At 38.8% G+C, this 14,802-nt stretch overlaps 1 protein-coding gene and 1 long non-coding RNA gene across 4 annotated transcripts; both read left to right on the forward strand.

Moving 5' to 3' along the window:
• The first annotated feature begins 1,740 nt into the window (after positions 1 to 1,740).
• Positions 1,741 to 8,766, forward strand: LOC124329032 (annulin-like). Of its 2 annotated transcripts, XM_046787959.1 has the most exons (17): positions 1,742 to 1,943; positions 2,207 to 2,258; positions 2,340 to 2,440; positions 2,628 to 2,829; positions 2,905 to 4,759; positions 5,557 to 5,772; positions 5,857 to 5,990; positions 6,057 to 6,189; positions 6,275 to 6,469; positions 6,566 to 6,600; positions 6,677 to 6,851; positions 6,933 to 7,188; positions 7,250 to 7,405; positions 7,473 to 7,552; positions 7,625 to 7,769; positions 7,839 to 8,145; positions 8,207 to 8,766. In XM_046787959.1, exons 5-17 carry the CDS (start codon positions 4,459 to 4,461, stop codon positions 8,495 to 8,497), a joined length of 2,424 nt encoding a protein of 807 aa, XP_046643915.1. In that variant the 5' UTR covers positions 1,742 to 1,943; positions 2,207 to 2,258; positions 2,340 to 2,440; positions 2,628 to 2,829; positions 2,905 to 4,458; the 3' UTR covers positions 8,498 to 8,766. The 2 variants fall into 2 exon arrangements, with proteins under 2 accessions (XP_046643914.1, XP_046643915.1); XM_046787958.1 differs by having other exon boundaries at positions 1,741 to 1,943; positions 2,207 to 2,440.
• A 498-nt stretch (positions 8,767 to 9,264) lies between these two features.
• Positions 9,265 to 14,717, forward strand: LOC124329261. Of its 2 annotated transcripts, none has more exons than XR_006916693.1 (7): positions 9,265 to 9,742; positions 12,990 to 13,126; positions 13,183 to 13,522; positions 13,626 to 13,725; positions 13,825 to 14,141; positions 14,497 to 14,606; positions 14,671 to 14,717. It is a non-coding gene; the product is annotated as an uncharacterized LOC124329261 (long non-coding RNA). The 2 variants fall into 2 exon arrangements; XR_006916694.1 differs by having other exon boundaries at positions 13,183 to 13,487; positions 14,497 to 14,611; positions 14,671 to 14,693.
• The last annotated feature ends 85 nt before the right edge of the window (positions 14,718 to 14,802 follow it).

A 14,802-nucleotide genomic window follows, 5' to 3' on the forward strand; every position in this document is an offset into this window, starting at 1 on the left:
GCTGTCCCATCAAAATCATTCAAAATCATTCCCATACTGGTTGACGATGTCAAGAACATTTAAAATAAGTTTAACTGGCATAAGCGTACTTCCCTGTGCAGCCTTAAAAATAAGGCTCTGTATTTAATTGGATATATCAGTGAAATACAAAGACGATATTCTTAAAAAATGGTGCAAAACTATTTGCGCTGTTAAAGTACGTGTGATTTCAGGGAAAACTGATTTTTAGCTTCATCTTTCTTACCTTTACTTATTTATCCATGCGCCATCTCTACCTTTTACTCCTCTTTTTGAGAAATAAAAAAAACGAAATGAGAAGAAACGTGTGTTAAATATCTTAGTATTTTATCGTTCTAGGAATTAATAGAATAAATTAATCCAGATGATTCTGTATTAACAATTAACCTATTTACCTGGCGACAAGCAGCGGAGCTGTAGCGAATCCTCAATTTGATTGATTAAATATTATATAACTTTGCAAGCAGTCACAAGTTCGCCAAAGTGCTAAATGTAAAGTAAGAGGAGGAGATGTTTCTCTAATGAGTATTACAATTTTTAACAAATTGCTGTTTATAGACTTGTAGATTTCAGTAAAAATTAAGGCCTTTTTTTCATCTGATTTGATTTTATCTGCAAAGAATAATTACAGAGACAATTACTTCAATCGCGAAATAAACGCGTAATAATGTTATTAGCACCACTGTCAAATTGGTCAAATCAACAGGTATTAGCGTATTTCGGTTCGACAGTTATTTTGAACGGCGTGAGACCCTACTGGTGAAAAAATGACGTCTCGTGTAAAGTGATATTGTCATAAAATGTTACACATGGTATGACGTAAAATTATTTCATCACTCCCAGCAGACACAACCCGTTCGTATTTTCAAAATTTTATTGCAAGTTGTAAACACGAATATTGGATCATGTCACTATAGTGATTAATTTAGTGCCACCATACATTTTTTGGCTGAATTAGTTAGTTCCTTGATCAACAAATTTAAATCACTTAAGTCTTCGGCAATTGAAACGTGCAACATAATCTATGCACATGCCCAGCATTTCAGTCTCAGTTAGACTGCTGACTCTCACTTATTGAGCAAGTTGAACAACATCTGCCAAACTGTAGTGAGTGATGAAATCACATGAACTTCCCCTTTTCTAACCACTATCCTAATTATGCTTTTTGGAAAAACCAGCAGCAGACACATCAAGTCTAGACTTTCTTGTTCTGATTCCCCAGAATTTTGATGTCGCAATAATTTATTATTCATATGGTTATAAAACTCTCATATGGCAAAAAAAACTGAGACTACTGATTGAAATTCAATGATGATGACAGATGTAAAAAAAAAGACTTATTAAAAAGTGCATGATCAGAATTTTGGATGTGATGTATGAACAGTTTTGCTGGCCAAAAAACTTAGGGAGTTTTAAACAGAAGTATTTTCTTATTTAAAGAGCTGATTTATCTAAGATAATATTTAAAAAAATCGGTCTTTTTTTAAAGTTTTGAGTTTTCTATGGTGAAAATAACTTTTTCAAATTTGTTGACAGCGGTTGAGTGCCGAAGAAATCGAGCTTGTTTGATAGCCATGCAAGTTTCTCCTTTGGGTTTATTCTGTAAATAACTTTTCGTGTTCACTTTATCCAGTTGTCATGTGAGACCGGAGTGACGATGGATAATAGTTTATGTTCTCACATTTTTTCCCCAATGTTTAGTTTAGACGTACGGACATTCAAGCGAAACCGAGAAGAGAAAAAACAAACAATGTTTTAATTGACATAATTTCCGTTGGAATATGGCCTCGATACTTAAAAATTCTGGGGCGTGAAGGAAGTTTTGGAATTTCATGAAGAAAATAGTTTCTTAGAAACACCCCATGACGAGTTCATTCAAAAATGTTGGCTGGCGGGCAACAACAAATTTTCCACCATCATATACGGTAATTCAAATTTAATTGTAATTTAATTCTGAAGAAGATTAAAAAAAAACACATCCTAATTTGGAATTGTTTGAAAGCAAACGTTATGTCGATTCCAACTAAACTTTGTTGCCAAACAAACCTTTTTCGTCCTTGAATTGACCGTTCCTTAAGTCCTTCATTGGAATAGCTGGAGCTCGTCCAATTGATGCTCCTTGGTTGATACTAGCCAATAATAAACTTTGAAGAGGCATCTACACTAAATTACGTTTTACTATTCCCAGATGACTCTTGCTGGACATACTTCCTGATTCCGATCCAAAAAATGTCGAGCAAGTAAACAGAAAACTTTCAATCATTTCGCGATTTGAAGATTGGAAATTCCGGACAATGTTTAAATGAAAAATATTTCGCCAGTATTGCCAGGGGACTATTCACTATCATCGATCTCAAACCTAATGTCAAGTTCCTGAATTCCTACTCAACCATATCAAACAAATGGATAAAAAAAACCTGCGGTACGTAGTTCTAAAGGTTTTAAGTAAAATTTCCATAAACTCAAATATTCAAAAGCAACCATTGAGAGGTGATCCACCTACCTACGCACGTATTTGAACAGTTTCCACTCCATCTTTATCTCTCGTGTAGCGTCTCGGTGCTGCACATTATAAAATCAAGACAACCCTCAAGTGTTTTTTAATGCAGGCGACCCTTGGGCGAAGTAAAAGTTCGACATTCGATACCGGGCAGATTCACGCTTGCGGTCCGCAAAGCAGTAGTTAACGGAACGATGCCTTTGGCAAGGATTTTTCAAGATACCAGATTTTTCTTGTGCCAAACAATTCGTATTTTCATCCTTGTCTCGCAGACAAATTCTCGACCCTCAAGTTAAAATAACTATATAAAGGTTTTCAGCTTCCACACAGCTATTGATTGATTTACATGCTTTACCATTTATTTTCTACTCTGTCGTGTATTATAGGTTGTAGACAGGATACTTTTGGTCAAAGCCAAACTTTCATAAAGACTTTGATTATCTGCTACAGCAGCTCGCCCATTTTTGGTAAGTATTACGCAGCATTCAAAATTTTTTTTTTCTTTATACATTCTTGTCTCGTCTGGTGGGATTTGGTCATTACCGAAATTTTATCCCTGTCGGCGTTATCCGAGCCGAATTCGCCGCCGTATGCATGTGTCGATGGGGGCCCGTGTTTTTCTCTTTTTTAGCTTTTCGTTCGAGCCTTATAATTTAAAAAAAAGTCCCAAGGTCAAGAAGCTGACTGTAATTTAAGCCTGCTATTCTACACCTCTGTCCGTGTTTGAGGTCCGCGCGTGCATTAGATAAGTGTTTCGGCCGATGACAAATATTTCTTGTTTTAATCCAATGCGTTTTAGCGTCCACTCTAGGGCACTAAACTGTCGTGCAGATAACGTAAATAGATTATTGTTTACCCAAAAAGCAAACAGAGATCGTGAATTCTTGACGGCTGAAGGATTGCTAACCAAAGGAAGTTTATACCAAAGTGCTAGAAGGAACATTCAAGGAAAATAATTTAAACAACTGTAGACAGGCGGAAAAAATCGGGTGCGGAAGATTTTTTTTTTTTGTTTGTTAATTCTTTTCTTTCATCCTGAGGCGTGATGAACGATAGTGTGACGTCACTTTCAATGTTTGCGGGATGCCTTCGTGCTTATTACGTGTAGCAGTATATACTACATGCTTACGAGATTCTTTTTTTTGTTTTCTTTTCCGAATTTCTGGGCGGTTAGGTACCGGATTCTTATTATTCAAATGAGATGCAGAAGCAGACGTTTTTCTTACCATAGGTTGTTGAGTTCTCTCACTTCTTTGGTTGCGAGAGATTTTCTTTTCTTTTTGACTGCATTGTCTGAATATATTTGGGCTTTCGTCTATCCGTCTTCTCGTTTGTGCAGCCACATGCTCTCGCAAACAGCCATGTGTGTGTGTTTCGCCTTTCCTTTAAAAAAATACGAAACAGAGCCAACCTCTAGTCTCACCGTTCGTTCACAGAAAGAGCTGTCGTACGTTCCGTCGAGCCAAGCATCAGCAACCCCTAGGTTGCATCAGTGTAGCCAGCGGACCCAGCCTCAGCAGGCGGGTTAGAGCCGTCTTCAAGATTCCTTTCTCTCTCTCTATAACCTAGGAATCTCTTTCACCAAATAATCGCTGCCATTGTTTCGTTGATTTCTTGTGAATGCGTTGCCTTATTAAGGCACAGCAGGATTAAAATCGGTGACGTAGTGTTCCCGCGCGACCTCATTTATTTTGACCGGACGTTAAGTAAACTCTTCTGAAACGACAAACCGAAACGACGTTTCGAAAGGGCTAGATTCAGTGCTAGGATCCCGGAAGTGTACTCGTCGTCGGAAGCGTGTAACTCCATCCGTTTTATTTTGCTCTCTATAAGAGAGTAAACGCACTTGATCACGAATCAGTTAAAACCTGTCACTACCAGCGTCGAGTAAGGACGATTGACATAAGAAAAGAAAAGAGAATTCCAAACCACCGATTGCAATGGGCAATCGAAATTCGTCTGGCAGAACATCTCGTGCTACAGCAGTGTTTACCAGCTGCTGCAAGTGCCGCACCTACAGCATCGATGGCCATGACAACGGCCGCGGCCACGATGGCGCCACTGCTGTGCAGCCAACTACCTCCGGAGAAATGAACGAACTACAACCTGTTGCCCCGGGTAGTGGAGAGCCAGTCGACTCCAATCAACCGCCGACTGTAAACCCTCACGAAAACCTGCCCAACTCTGAGAGCCCAGAAATGTCGAGAATAAGGCTGCCAAGACCACCTAGACGTCCAGTCGGTAAGCATTAGTCTTTTCTCTTGTCTTGTCTTTTCTTTTGGTCAATGTTAATGGCTAGCACGCCAAAGAAAGTCAACGAATGACCGATTAACTTGCGATTCTCGAAACCACAACATAGATTTGTTTTTCCTCCCTGCTGATTGTGGATAAGCGAGATGAACATTTTTAAAACTAAAACTAAAATAAAAATTATCACGGAACATTTTTATGCGTGTTTGCATAAGTCGACTCGCCATTCGTCAAGTACCGTAGATATTACTGTGCGCTTTAGCGAGTTAAATAAGTGGGTAATAATACTCAGCCAACTTAAGTTATATGCGGTTGTTTACAGAACCAGTTTTATTTGAAAAGTTTTCTTTATAATAAATATGTTGACTACCGGTTCATGTTGCGACATATCTGTCTCACAAGGTTTACCAAAAAAAGATATCGTGTTGCGAGGCTAGATAAAATAAATTTTTCCTTCGCGTTTCCACATCAAATGTAAATTATTATCAGAATTCTTGTGAAAAGACGCAGTTTCAGATTCCAAGCCAAAATTGTTATTTGATAACAGAAAGGAGGGAGAAATAAACTGTCAAACGTCTTAACACAAACTGTTAAGAACCCGTCTCAAAATAAAACACGTCAGTTAAGTTCGTCGGGTTTGTCTAGACTGCCCCCGGTAAAAATAGAGTTCAAGACGTGATCCACGCTACGTTTTTTCCCCCTCTTCTCGAAAGCCGTCACATTTATCATTGGTATCCCTATCGAAGCGTGGAAAAATAAATAATTCTCCTTGTTTTCCCAACCGACAGATGAAGCAGGAAAAGCTGCGCTAAAAGTGGATTCGGTGGATATCCTTATTGCCGAAAATGGCAAGGACCATCATACGTTCGACTATGAAATGATGGAGCGACCAGTCGACGCCAATCTCGTAGTTCGCCGAGGCCAACCTTTCAATCTTGTATTGAAATTTAACCGCAACTTTGATCCGGCCACAGACGCCGTTTCCTTGATTTTCACCGTCGCCGGTATGCGGGAGACCCGTCTCGACGATTTTTGCATATGAGACATCTTGATTTATTTTTTATTCAAATTCTTTCCTTTGTTTGAAGATGCGAAAATGCCGAGTCCGAGTAATGGTACGACTATCGCTATCCCCGTGCTGAACGATAATAGCAGTTCGTTGCCCGCTGGAGGCTGGTGGGCTAGACTTGTAGCCTCTAGCCAACTCTCTATTAAAGTGCAAGTATGTCGTGATTATTATGACAAACGTTGGTTCGACCTTCTAGCCTTTCCCTCGTGCACTTTATAGGTCTGTACCCTGGCAACAAGCGTCGTCGGCGTCTGGAAGTTGGATGTCGACACCAAATTTATTCCCACAAGCACTTCACTGTCATATTCTTTGCCGTCGAGAATCTACCTTATCTTCAACCCGTGGTGTCGAGGTAAATGTTGAAATATTCTTCGTCGCCTGTTGGAAACGTGACTCACGAATTCTGAGAGACATAATTATATGTTACTGTATTATAGAGGACCTCGTATACATGGAAGATGAAGAATGGAAGAAAGAATATGTCATGGCGGATTCGGGACTCATATGGCGTGGAAGCCATAACCGCATGCGTCCGTGTGCCTGGAACTTTGCACAATTTGAAAAGGACATCCTGGAGTGTTGCGTTTATTTGCTGAGCAACGTTGGCAAACTAACCATTGCCGGAAGAGCCGGTAAATACATTCTAGCTACACCCTCTAACGCCAAAACTAACAGTTTACACATTGACAAAATAACTTAACACTTCTTTTGTTGTTTATCTTTCAAAGATCCGATTCGTGTCGTTCGTGCTATTTCTGCTGCGGTAAACTTTTAAAAATTTTTTGTGTGCTAGTGTTTGAACAGTTTAAATGAAGAAAACATTTCTTTTGATTTTGTAGGTGAATTCATCGGATGATGACGGTGTGTTGATGGGCAACTGGTCCAATGATTATGCAGGTGGTACTGAACCCACAAAATGGCAAGGATCTATGTTGATTTTACAAAAATACTGGGCAACAAAATCGCCAGTCAAGTTTGGCCAGTGCTGGGTCTTTTCCGGCGTGACTACGAGCGGTACATTTTGTTTTTAAATAACAGCCTAGGTAAACATGATGAGACAGCTGGAATAATATTCCTTCTTGAATTTTGATTTAGTTTGCCGCGCTCTTGGCATCCCTGCTCGTTCCATCACCAATTTCTCCTCGGCTCACGACACCCACGGTGGGCTGACTATTGATACATTCATTGGCGATGACGGCAAAGTGGTAGAGGAGCTCAATTCCGATTCAATCTGGAATTTCCACGTCTGGAACGAAGTATGGATGCAGAGACCAGATCTGGAACCCGGAAACTACGGAGGATGGCAAGCTATTGACGCTACGCCACAGGAAGAAAGTGATGGCGTCTACAGGTAAATTTTAATTATACAAATATTTGTACAGATGTTGAGAAAATATTTATCTAATCTACAGATGCGGCCCGACATCGGTGGCAGCTGTAAAGCGTGGCGAAGTGAAAAAGGCCTTCGATACCGCGTTTCATTTTGCTGAAGTCAATGCTGACAAAGTTTACTGGAAATTCAAAGGAAATGGCCAGCCATTGAAGCTCATTGACAAGAGAACTGACGAGTAAATTTTCTTTTAATTAAAACAACGTGTTATTAGAATGTCTAATTGAGTTTTTCGTTTTGCGTAGAATTGGCCTGTTTATCAGTACTAAAGCTGTTGGAAAGTTTCAACGCGAAGACGTGACAGATCAATACAAGCACAAAGACAGTAAGTGTCCCTATCTAATTCAAAATTAGAACTCAATAATGAAATTTTGTTCCATCATTCTGTTTCCTTTAGACTCGGCCGAAGAGAGAGAAGTAGTTTTGAAAGCCCTTCGACAGTGTGGACACTTGTATAGTCGATATTACCTCAATGAGGCTTTAGAGGATGTGCGTTTCGATTTCCAGCTGCGTGACGACATCGTTATTGGATCCCCTTTCAGGTTTGTTTAAACTGCTTTTGTAATTTTTATTGCATAATAAAACAACTTTGTTTAACTGGCACCCTGCAGTGCCGTCGTGACTGTAGCAAATCGTAATCGCTCAAAGGACTACACCGTAGAAGTTACCCTACGCGTTGACTCGGTGCTGTACACTGGAAAACTGAAGAGCGTGATCAAAAAAGAAGTCTTTCAACGAACCATCAAAGCCGGAACCGCCCAAAATATTACTCTTCCCGTTTCCTACGACGAATACGCTCCTGAACTTAGTGACCAATGTGCCTTCAATATTGCCTGCTTGGCCAACGTCAAAGAAACCGAGTTTGAGTTCTTCTCACAGGATGACTTCCGCGTTCGTAAGCCTGACATTGCTATCAAGGTAAGATTATCTCTTAAACAAAAGCATATCTCGGTAAAAATTTATGAATCTATTTCAATAGGCTCCTAAAGAAGTTCCGCTGGGAGAGCAGTTTGACGTGACTGTTTCTATAATTAATCCTCTTCCGAAGGAATTGAATGGCGCTAAATTCGTCATCGAAGGAGCTGGTCTAGGCGTGCCTCATAAAGTTAGCGTGCCCAACAAAGTGGCGCCAGGCAAGGAGGCCCGTGTTGTTGTTAAAATGACGGCTGCCAAAGCTGGACAGAAAACTGTCTCTGCCAAGTTTTACTCCAAGGAGCTCAATGATGTTGACGGTTATCTCAATATGGATGTAATCGACCCAACTGCCTAGAAATCAAGCTCCCTTTTTCTATTTTTTCGTTCTGCACCATTTTATTTTTCTCGAGTTTATCTAACTTTAAAGAAGTTTACGCCGGTGATAAAATGTTACCAAAATTAGAACAGAGAATTCTAACTCTGAAAAACGATTTGACAGTTATATCAGTTTGACTTTTGATGCGCGCGTACGTTCAATTGGTTGTTGGCAAGCTAAGATAATGGTGTTTGTTTTAACCGACTACTAATATGTACTTATTATTATTAATACACGCTAGAGCTATAGCCACCCATGGGCACGACTTGATGATGATTCAAACGATTAACTCTCATCAATCGTATGAAGAGAGTAAAAAAGTGTATTTTCGAAAAACAGTAATCTAATATTACCACGAATCCCCCGATGGATTGCGGTTGTAACCTCCTTTCACGATTTTCAATACGAATAATATTTGCAGTTGCAAGTATACAGACAAGGAAAAACAAGTAAGAAGTAAGGCTCACGTGTCACCGCGACTCATTTTTTTTAACCGCAAGCTTCAATTTAAAATTCGTTGGATGATTCTGGGGAAATACAAAACATTAGCTACATCCATAACTGGTGGTTTAATTTATCTGCTGTACTTCTTTATCTTTGAATTGATTTTTTTTATGGTGGTCCGTGGTCGAGTAAGCCAGTAAGCGGAGTTGCATAAATTGGCAACGCCGCTTTCCAGTTGATTGGCAACGTCTGCTCTCTGAGCAGACGATTTATTGGTGTGGGTTTGAAGTCTGATACTCTAAAAAAAAATTGCGAACTCCAAATACTTCTTATTCAATTCAAAGGCAATTCAAAATTATTCTTTTCAATTCAAAGGCATGAACCTAGTTATTAATTATTAGTTATTATAAACAGTTGTTTATGATTTACACTCATCGTTTTGTTCCACTTTTCTTATTTCTACATGATGTGTGCAAGAAGCCAAGAAAACCTGTTGTCTCATCAAAGTGTTATGTCAGTGGAGAATGGACATTCCTACTGTTCAAACCAAGTGCTGAATATTTCCCATTACTCACAACTTCAACCACAAAACTTCAACTTTATGTCCTAAAGTTGTGGATTCAAACTGCATGTGCCCAAACTGCTCGTTCCTCTCAGTTATTGGTACTTCTGATGCAGTGGTCAAGTAGTGAAATTCTATGGGTTGCCATTCTCTGCAGTTTCTGCCCATCTGCTTCTGCCAGAAAGAGGGAAACAAAAAACATCTGATGACGGATAAAGGTATAGTTTTGTTGCTATTTCAGTTTAATCCTTAACATAATTGATAGCATTTGTCTAGTTTTTTTTTAAGCTAAGGAATCAATAGCCACAAAGAGGTTCTGGTTATTTATTTATATTGATTGTGCAATATATATCATATTAGGGAAATGTTTTAGATCACTGTTGTTGGTTTAGTTAAGATTTTCTGGTGATCTATATGGGGTGCCGTTGTACCTTTTTACCAACAAACCTATAATCTAACATGAATCTTCAATCAAACCTATAATCTAACATGAATCTTCAATCAAACCTATAATCTAACATGAATCTTCAATCAAACCTACAATCTAACATGAATCTTCCATCTAATAAACAGTAATAATGAAACACAAATCCAAAAAAATGATCAAGAGTGCTGTAACGGTGTAACCGGGTGTAACTTAGCATCTAACACCGATATTAGATCAATGACGAATTTAATCTACAATAAAATGTGACCGAATGTGACATTAAATGAAATGCTAAATTTAAAGTGTGTTCGTTGTTAAACTTTTCATCTATCTGTCATTCATTAGTTGAATTTAAAAAAAAATTGCAACCATAAGTTCTATTTTTTTTTGCCCGCCCTCCCCATTTGTTAAGATCCATCTGGCGGCCAGAAATATCGATTAATTTATAATTATTTCTGTAAGCTTCATGATATAAAACTGGAAATTTGTTTAAAATGCAGCCGGCGGTAAAAAATCTAACTGCATGCTTCACCTTCACCCCCTTTATAGCCAGTTTGTATCCAGTACTACAAACGGGAGATTCTTACACGATAAGCGCATGTTTGAGCGTTTTATTCCGTTTTATTTATAATCACATAATTAAAAAACTCACAAGCGCTTAAATAACGCTACTGAATGCGCGTCGCTCAAAAATATTTTTTTTTTATTTAATGCGAAGGGAAACGACTGCGGCTGACTGCGGCGACTGGGTCAGACGAGTAACATGATGAGCCCGCCCGTTTTTTCAGCGCTTATCGCTGGCCCGCCCGCTATTTAAGCGCTAATCGTCGCGCCCCTCCACTGTTTATATTACATAATTTACAAACGCAAATAACTTGCTAAAATAAATATTTTGCGCTATATATCTAGCGCTTTTCAAGCGCGTATGGCGCTAGTGATTTACCTGTGATAAACTACCTGCGCTAAATTTAGCGCAATTCCTTTTATAACATAATTTACGAAACGCGCAAGCGCTAAAATATTTAATATTTAGCGCTAGGCCTACTTAATGCGCATTACATAAAATTTAAATTAAGGCGTAAGAGTTCATGTTCGCGTTCTTCTCATAATATATAATTAAATAAGAATAGATTTTAGAATAATCGGTGTTGCACTCGAATTTGGCAAGTTTATATTGAGACGATGAGCATCTTGAACAACGTCGAGCTAGACGCCTAAATTCGTGATCCGTTTGGATGAAGTCCGTCCGTGTTTGCGTGTAACACCGCGTATTATAAATTCATATTCTAAATCACTAGCGCCATACGCGATTACAAAGCGCTAGATCTAGTGCAAAATATTGATTTTAGCAAGCATCAGTGCGCGTTTGTAAATTAATATGTGATGAATTAATTTGGGCTAAATTTAGCGCATTGCGCGAAAGTTATCTTAAATTAATTATTAGCGCAATGCGCGCTTAGATAGCGCTAGATCCAGCGCGAACAATTTGACATTTTTGGCTCAGCCGGGCTCAGCGAGCCGTCTAAACAGTTGACGGGCGACGATTAGCGCTAAGATAGCGAACGGACCCGTGACAAGCGCTAATATCATGTACGGGCGCGAGCTACTCGTCCAATCGCCGAAATCGTTTTCCCTTTCGCAACATTTTATTTAAATTAACGAAGCGCTTGCGCGTTTCGTAAATAATGCAGTGAAGTAAATTGCGCTACGATCACTTAAACTAGATCGCTTCGATAGCGCTATAGATCTACCGCAAAGCATTTGAAAATATTATTTTTCGCGTCGCCAGCGCCGTAAAGCTGAATTTCTGTGAGTACGTTTGTCTTCGGAACACTCCGGGCTGGGTGACAGCGTCCGCTGACTTTTCCAGTCGCTGGTGTTGGTCCGGCTGGACGAGGCGGAATGAAATGGATCGGTCATAGCGAAAGGTAGCGGCCACTGCCGCCTCTCTCGTCTTTCCACAGCAATACTTTCCACTATTTCTCGTGGAAAAGATCATGAATCGATATCAACGCATTGCAAATGCAAACAATCGATATATAGCCATTCGTTCTGCCGTGATTTCAAAAATAAATAGCACTAGTCGAGTGCTACAATTTTAGGGGGTCATTTTGCGTTCCATAGTTTATAGGATTATAGTGATGGACATCATTGGGTTTTGCCGTATTGGTTCTTTTAATACGGCATATATATTGATTTCATTATACATTTTATACGTATATGTTTACTATAGCCGTTTTCTTTACATTTTTCTTTAAATAAAATGTTTGATAACATGATTTATTAATTTCTCGCGATTAATTAATCTGTTAGATAGCGAATGATGTTAGATATAATGTTAAGTTTGCCAAGACATGGTTTATTTAATAATAGCTTACCCGAAAGATTGATTGTTTTTTCGAATGTTAGTCGATAGACCGTTTGATTAATTTTACATTTAATTTTTTATGTTTTATTTGAATTACCAAAGTGTTACTTTGGCGTTTTAAGTGTTTAATGTTTGTTAAATAAATGTTAAATGAATGTTAAAATTTAATGAATGTTAAATGAATGTTTAAATTATTTAATGAATGTTAGATTTTTTGTTATAATAAAATTTCACGATTGATTTAAGTTATTATAATGTTTCATTTATTGTTTAATATTTCTTTGTTGGTAAAAAGGTACAACGGCACCCCATAGATCTAAAACAACTTCAAAATATTCTGAAAAAGTTGATTAATTCTATTTGGCTACTTAAAAATTTTTTACACATCTCTTAAATAATAAAATTTAAATAATCGCGATTTGCGTCAGTAATCTAGATGAAAATAAATTCCACATACACTTGTTAAATTAGAAATTGTTTGAATCGTCTAATGCCTTTTCCGTAAAAACATACCATCGTTTTTTGTCTCATTGGGTTGCATATTACTTGCTTAAGACCCACCAAAAAATTGTTTAGAACCGGACGCTTTGTTTATTGAATTATGTATTTGTTTCCTATTAAATTTGGTGTATACAAGTTTTAAACATCGACATTTTCTTTTCAATGGTAGAGTTCAACCTGCAGACGGGCCGACCAGTTTGCATGTCCTTCACGCTTGAAAATCGCGGGGAACATTACGTGTAAAACTGTCAATGCGGAGGTGGAGAGGTTGGGTGAGAACTCGACGTTTGCATCATTATCAAGCAGGTACAATAGCCGCAAGACTTAGCCATTTGGTATTCATTTGATATTGGTTGTTGTAGACCCATTCCCATCAGCAACGTCAACCTAAAGAAGGAAAGGGCAGTTTGCGTTTCCTTCACTCTCGAAGATCACGGAGATCTTAAAGTAAAACGTGTCATGCGACGGGGGAGAGGTTGGGTGAGGACGACACGTGTTGCATCATTATCAAGCAGGTTCAATAGCCACAAGGCTTTATAGTTGAATCAGGGTGAGGAAAAGTCATATAAAAGGAGAGAGGAAAGGCGTTTGAAATCAGTTGAGTGAGCATCTCCGAGAGGGCAACAACTGCTGTGCAGTATTTGTCACCAACTGAATTCTTCATTGTGTAATTAGTTCGCATTCATGATTTTTATATTTTCTGTTAGTTGTGTTTTTGTATCAATTTCTATTGTATTTCTCATTTCTTTATATGCCACTAATGCCAGTTTTTAAATATTAATGTTCCCAATTGTTTATTGTCTAGTTGTATCAAAGGAGAGAAAAGGCGAAATAATTAGTCGAGTGATTACCTGCGACACGATAACAACTGCATCCTTCGTCGCATTACCAGTTACCAATCATGGGTAAATATTGTATTTTTACATGGGATTGTGCATGAATTCATGTTTTTTTTTTCTATTTGTTGATATGCCAGCTATTATTGAATGTTTAATATTGTCTAGTAAACTATGGTGTCATGCTGCACTGCTGCTGTTGGTTGTTGTATCGTTTATGGCTGGTGACGACCACTGGTGTACCGATGTCTCCTGGGTATGGTGAATATTAATGCACAACACTGCCGCCTTATTACTTAACATCAACCAACGATGCTCCAGCTTACTACACCAGGACTCCAAAGTACTACACCACTAAGGCTCCAGAGTATTAAAAGTTGTATCAAAGGAGAAAAGAGGCGCAATAATCAATCGATTTATCCCCGACACGATAGCAACTGCCGTGCACTATTTGTTACCAACTGCATTCATCATCGTACATAGGGGTAAATTTTCAGTTTTCTACATGGAATTGTGTATCAACTCTCCTTTTTTTAATTATGCCCGAACCCCGAGTCCATTCGTGAACCACCGTGATTCCATTCGTTTTAAGCCAAAACCATTTGTTATTAATTTTGATATTGTTTCTTGTAGACCCATCTCCAGCAAGGTCAACCTGCAGAAGGAAAGGCCAGTTTGTATGTCCTTTACTTTCGAAGGTCACGGAGGTCATTACGTAAAACTGTCAATCCGGTGGTGTAGAGGTTGGGTGAGAACGGGAAGTGTTTCATCATTATCAAGCAGGTATAATAGCCGCAAGGCTCAGCCATTTGGTATTCATTTTGATATTTGTTGTTGCAGACCCATCCCCAGCAACGTCAACCTGCAAAAGGAAAGGGCAGTCCGCCATTCCTTCATGCTCGAAGGTCACGGAGATCATTACGTGAAACGTGTTATGCAGTGGTGTAGAGGTTGGGTGAGAACGGGATGTACTACATAACCATTTGGTATTCATTTTGATATTTTTTTATGTAGACCCATCCCCAGCAACGTCAACCTAAAGAAGAAAAGGCCAGTTTGCATTTAATTCCTTCATGCTCGAAGGTCACGGAGATCATTACGTGAAACGTGTTATGCAGTGGTGTAGAGGTTGGGTGAGAACGGGAC

This window comes from Daphnia pulicaria, chromosome 3, assembly GCF_021234035.1.
Source record: "Daphnia pulicaria isolate SC F1-1A chromosome 3, SC_F0-13Bv2, whole genome shotgun sequence".
In the NCBI taxonomy this organism is placed as follows: domain Eukaryota; kingdom Metazoa; phylum Arthropoda; class Branchiopoda; order Diplostraca; family Daphniidae; genus Daphnia; species Daphnia pulicaria.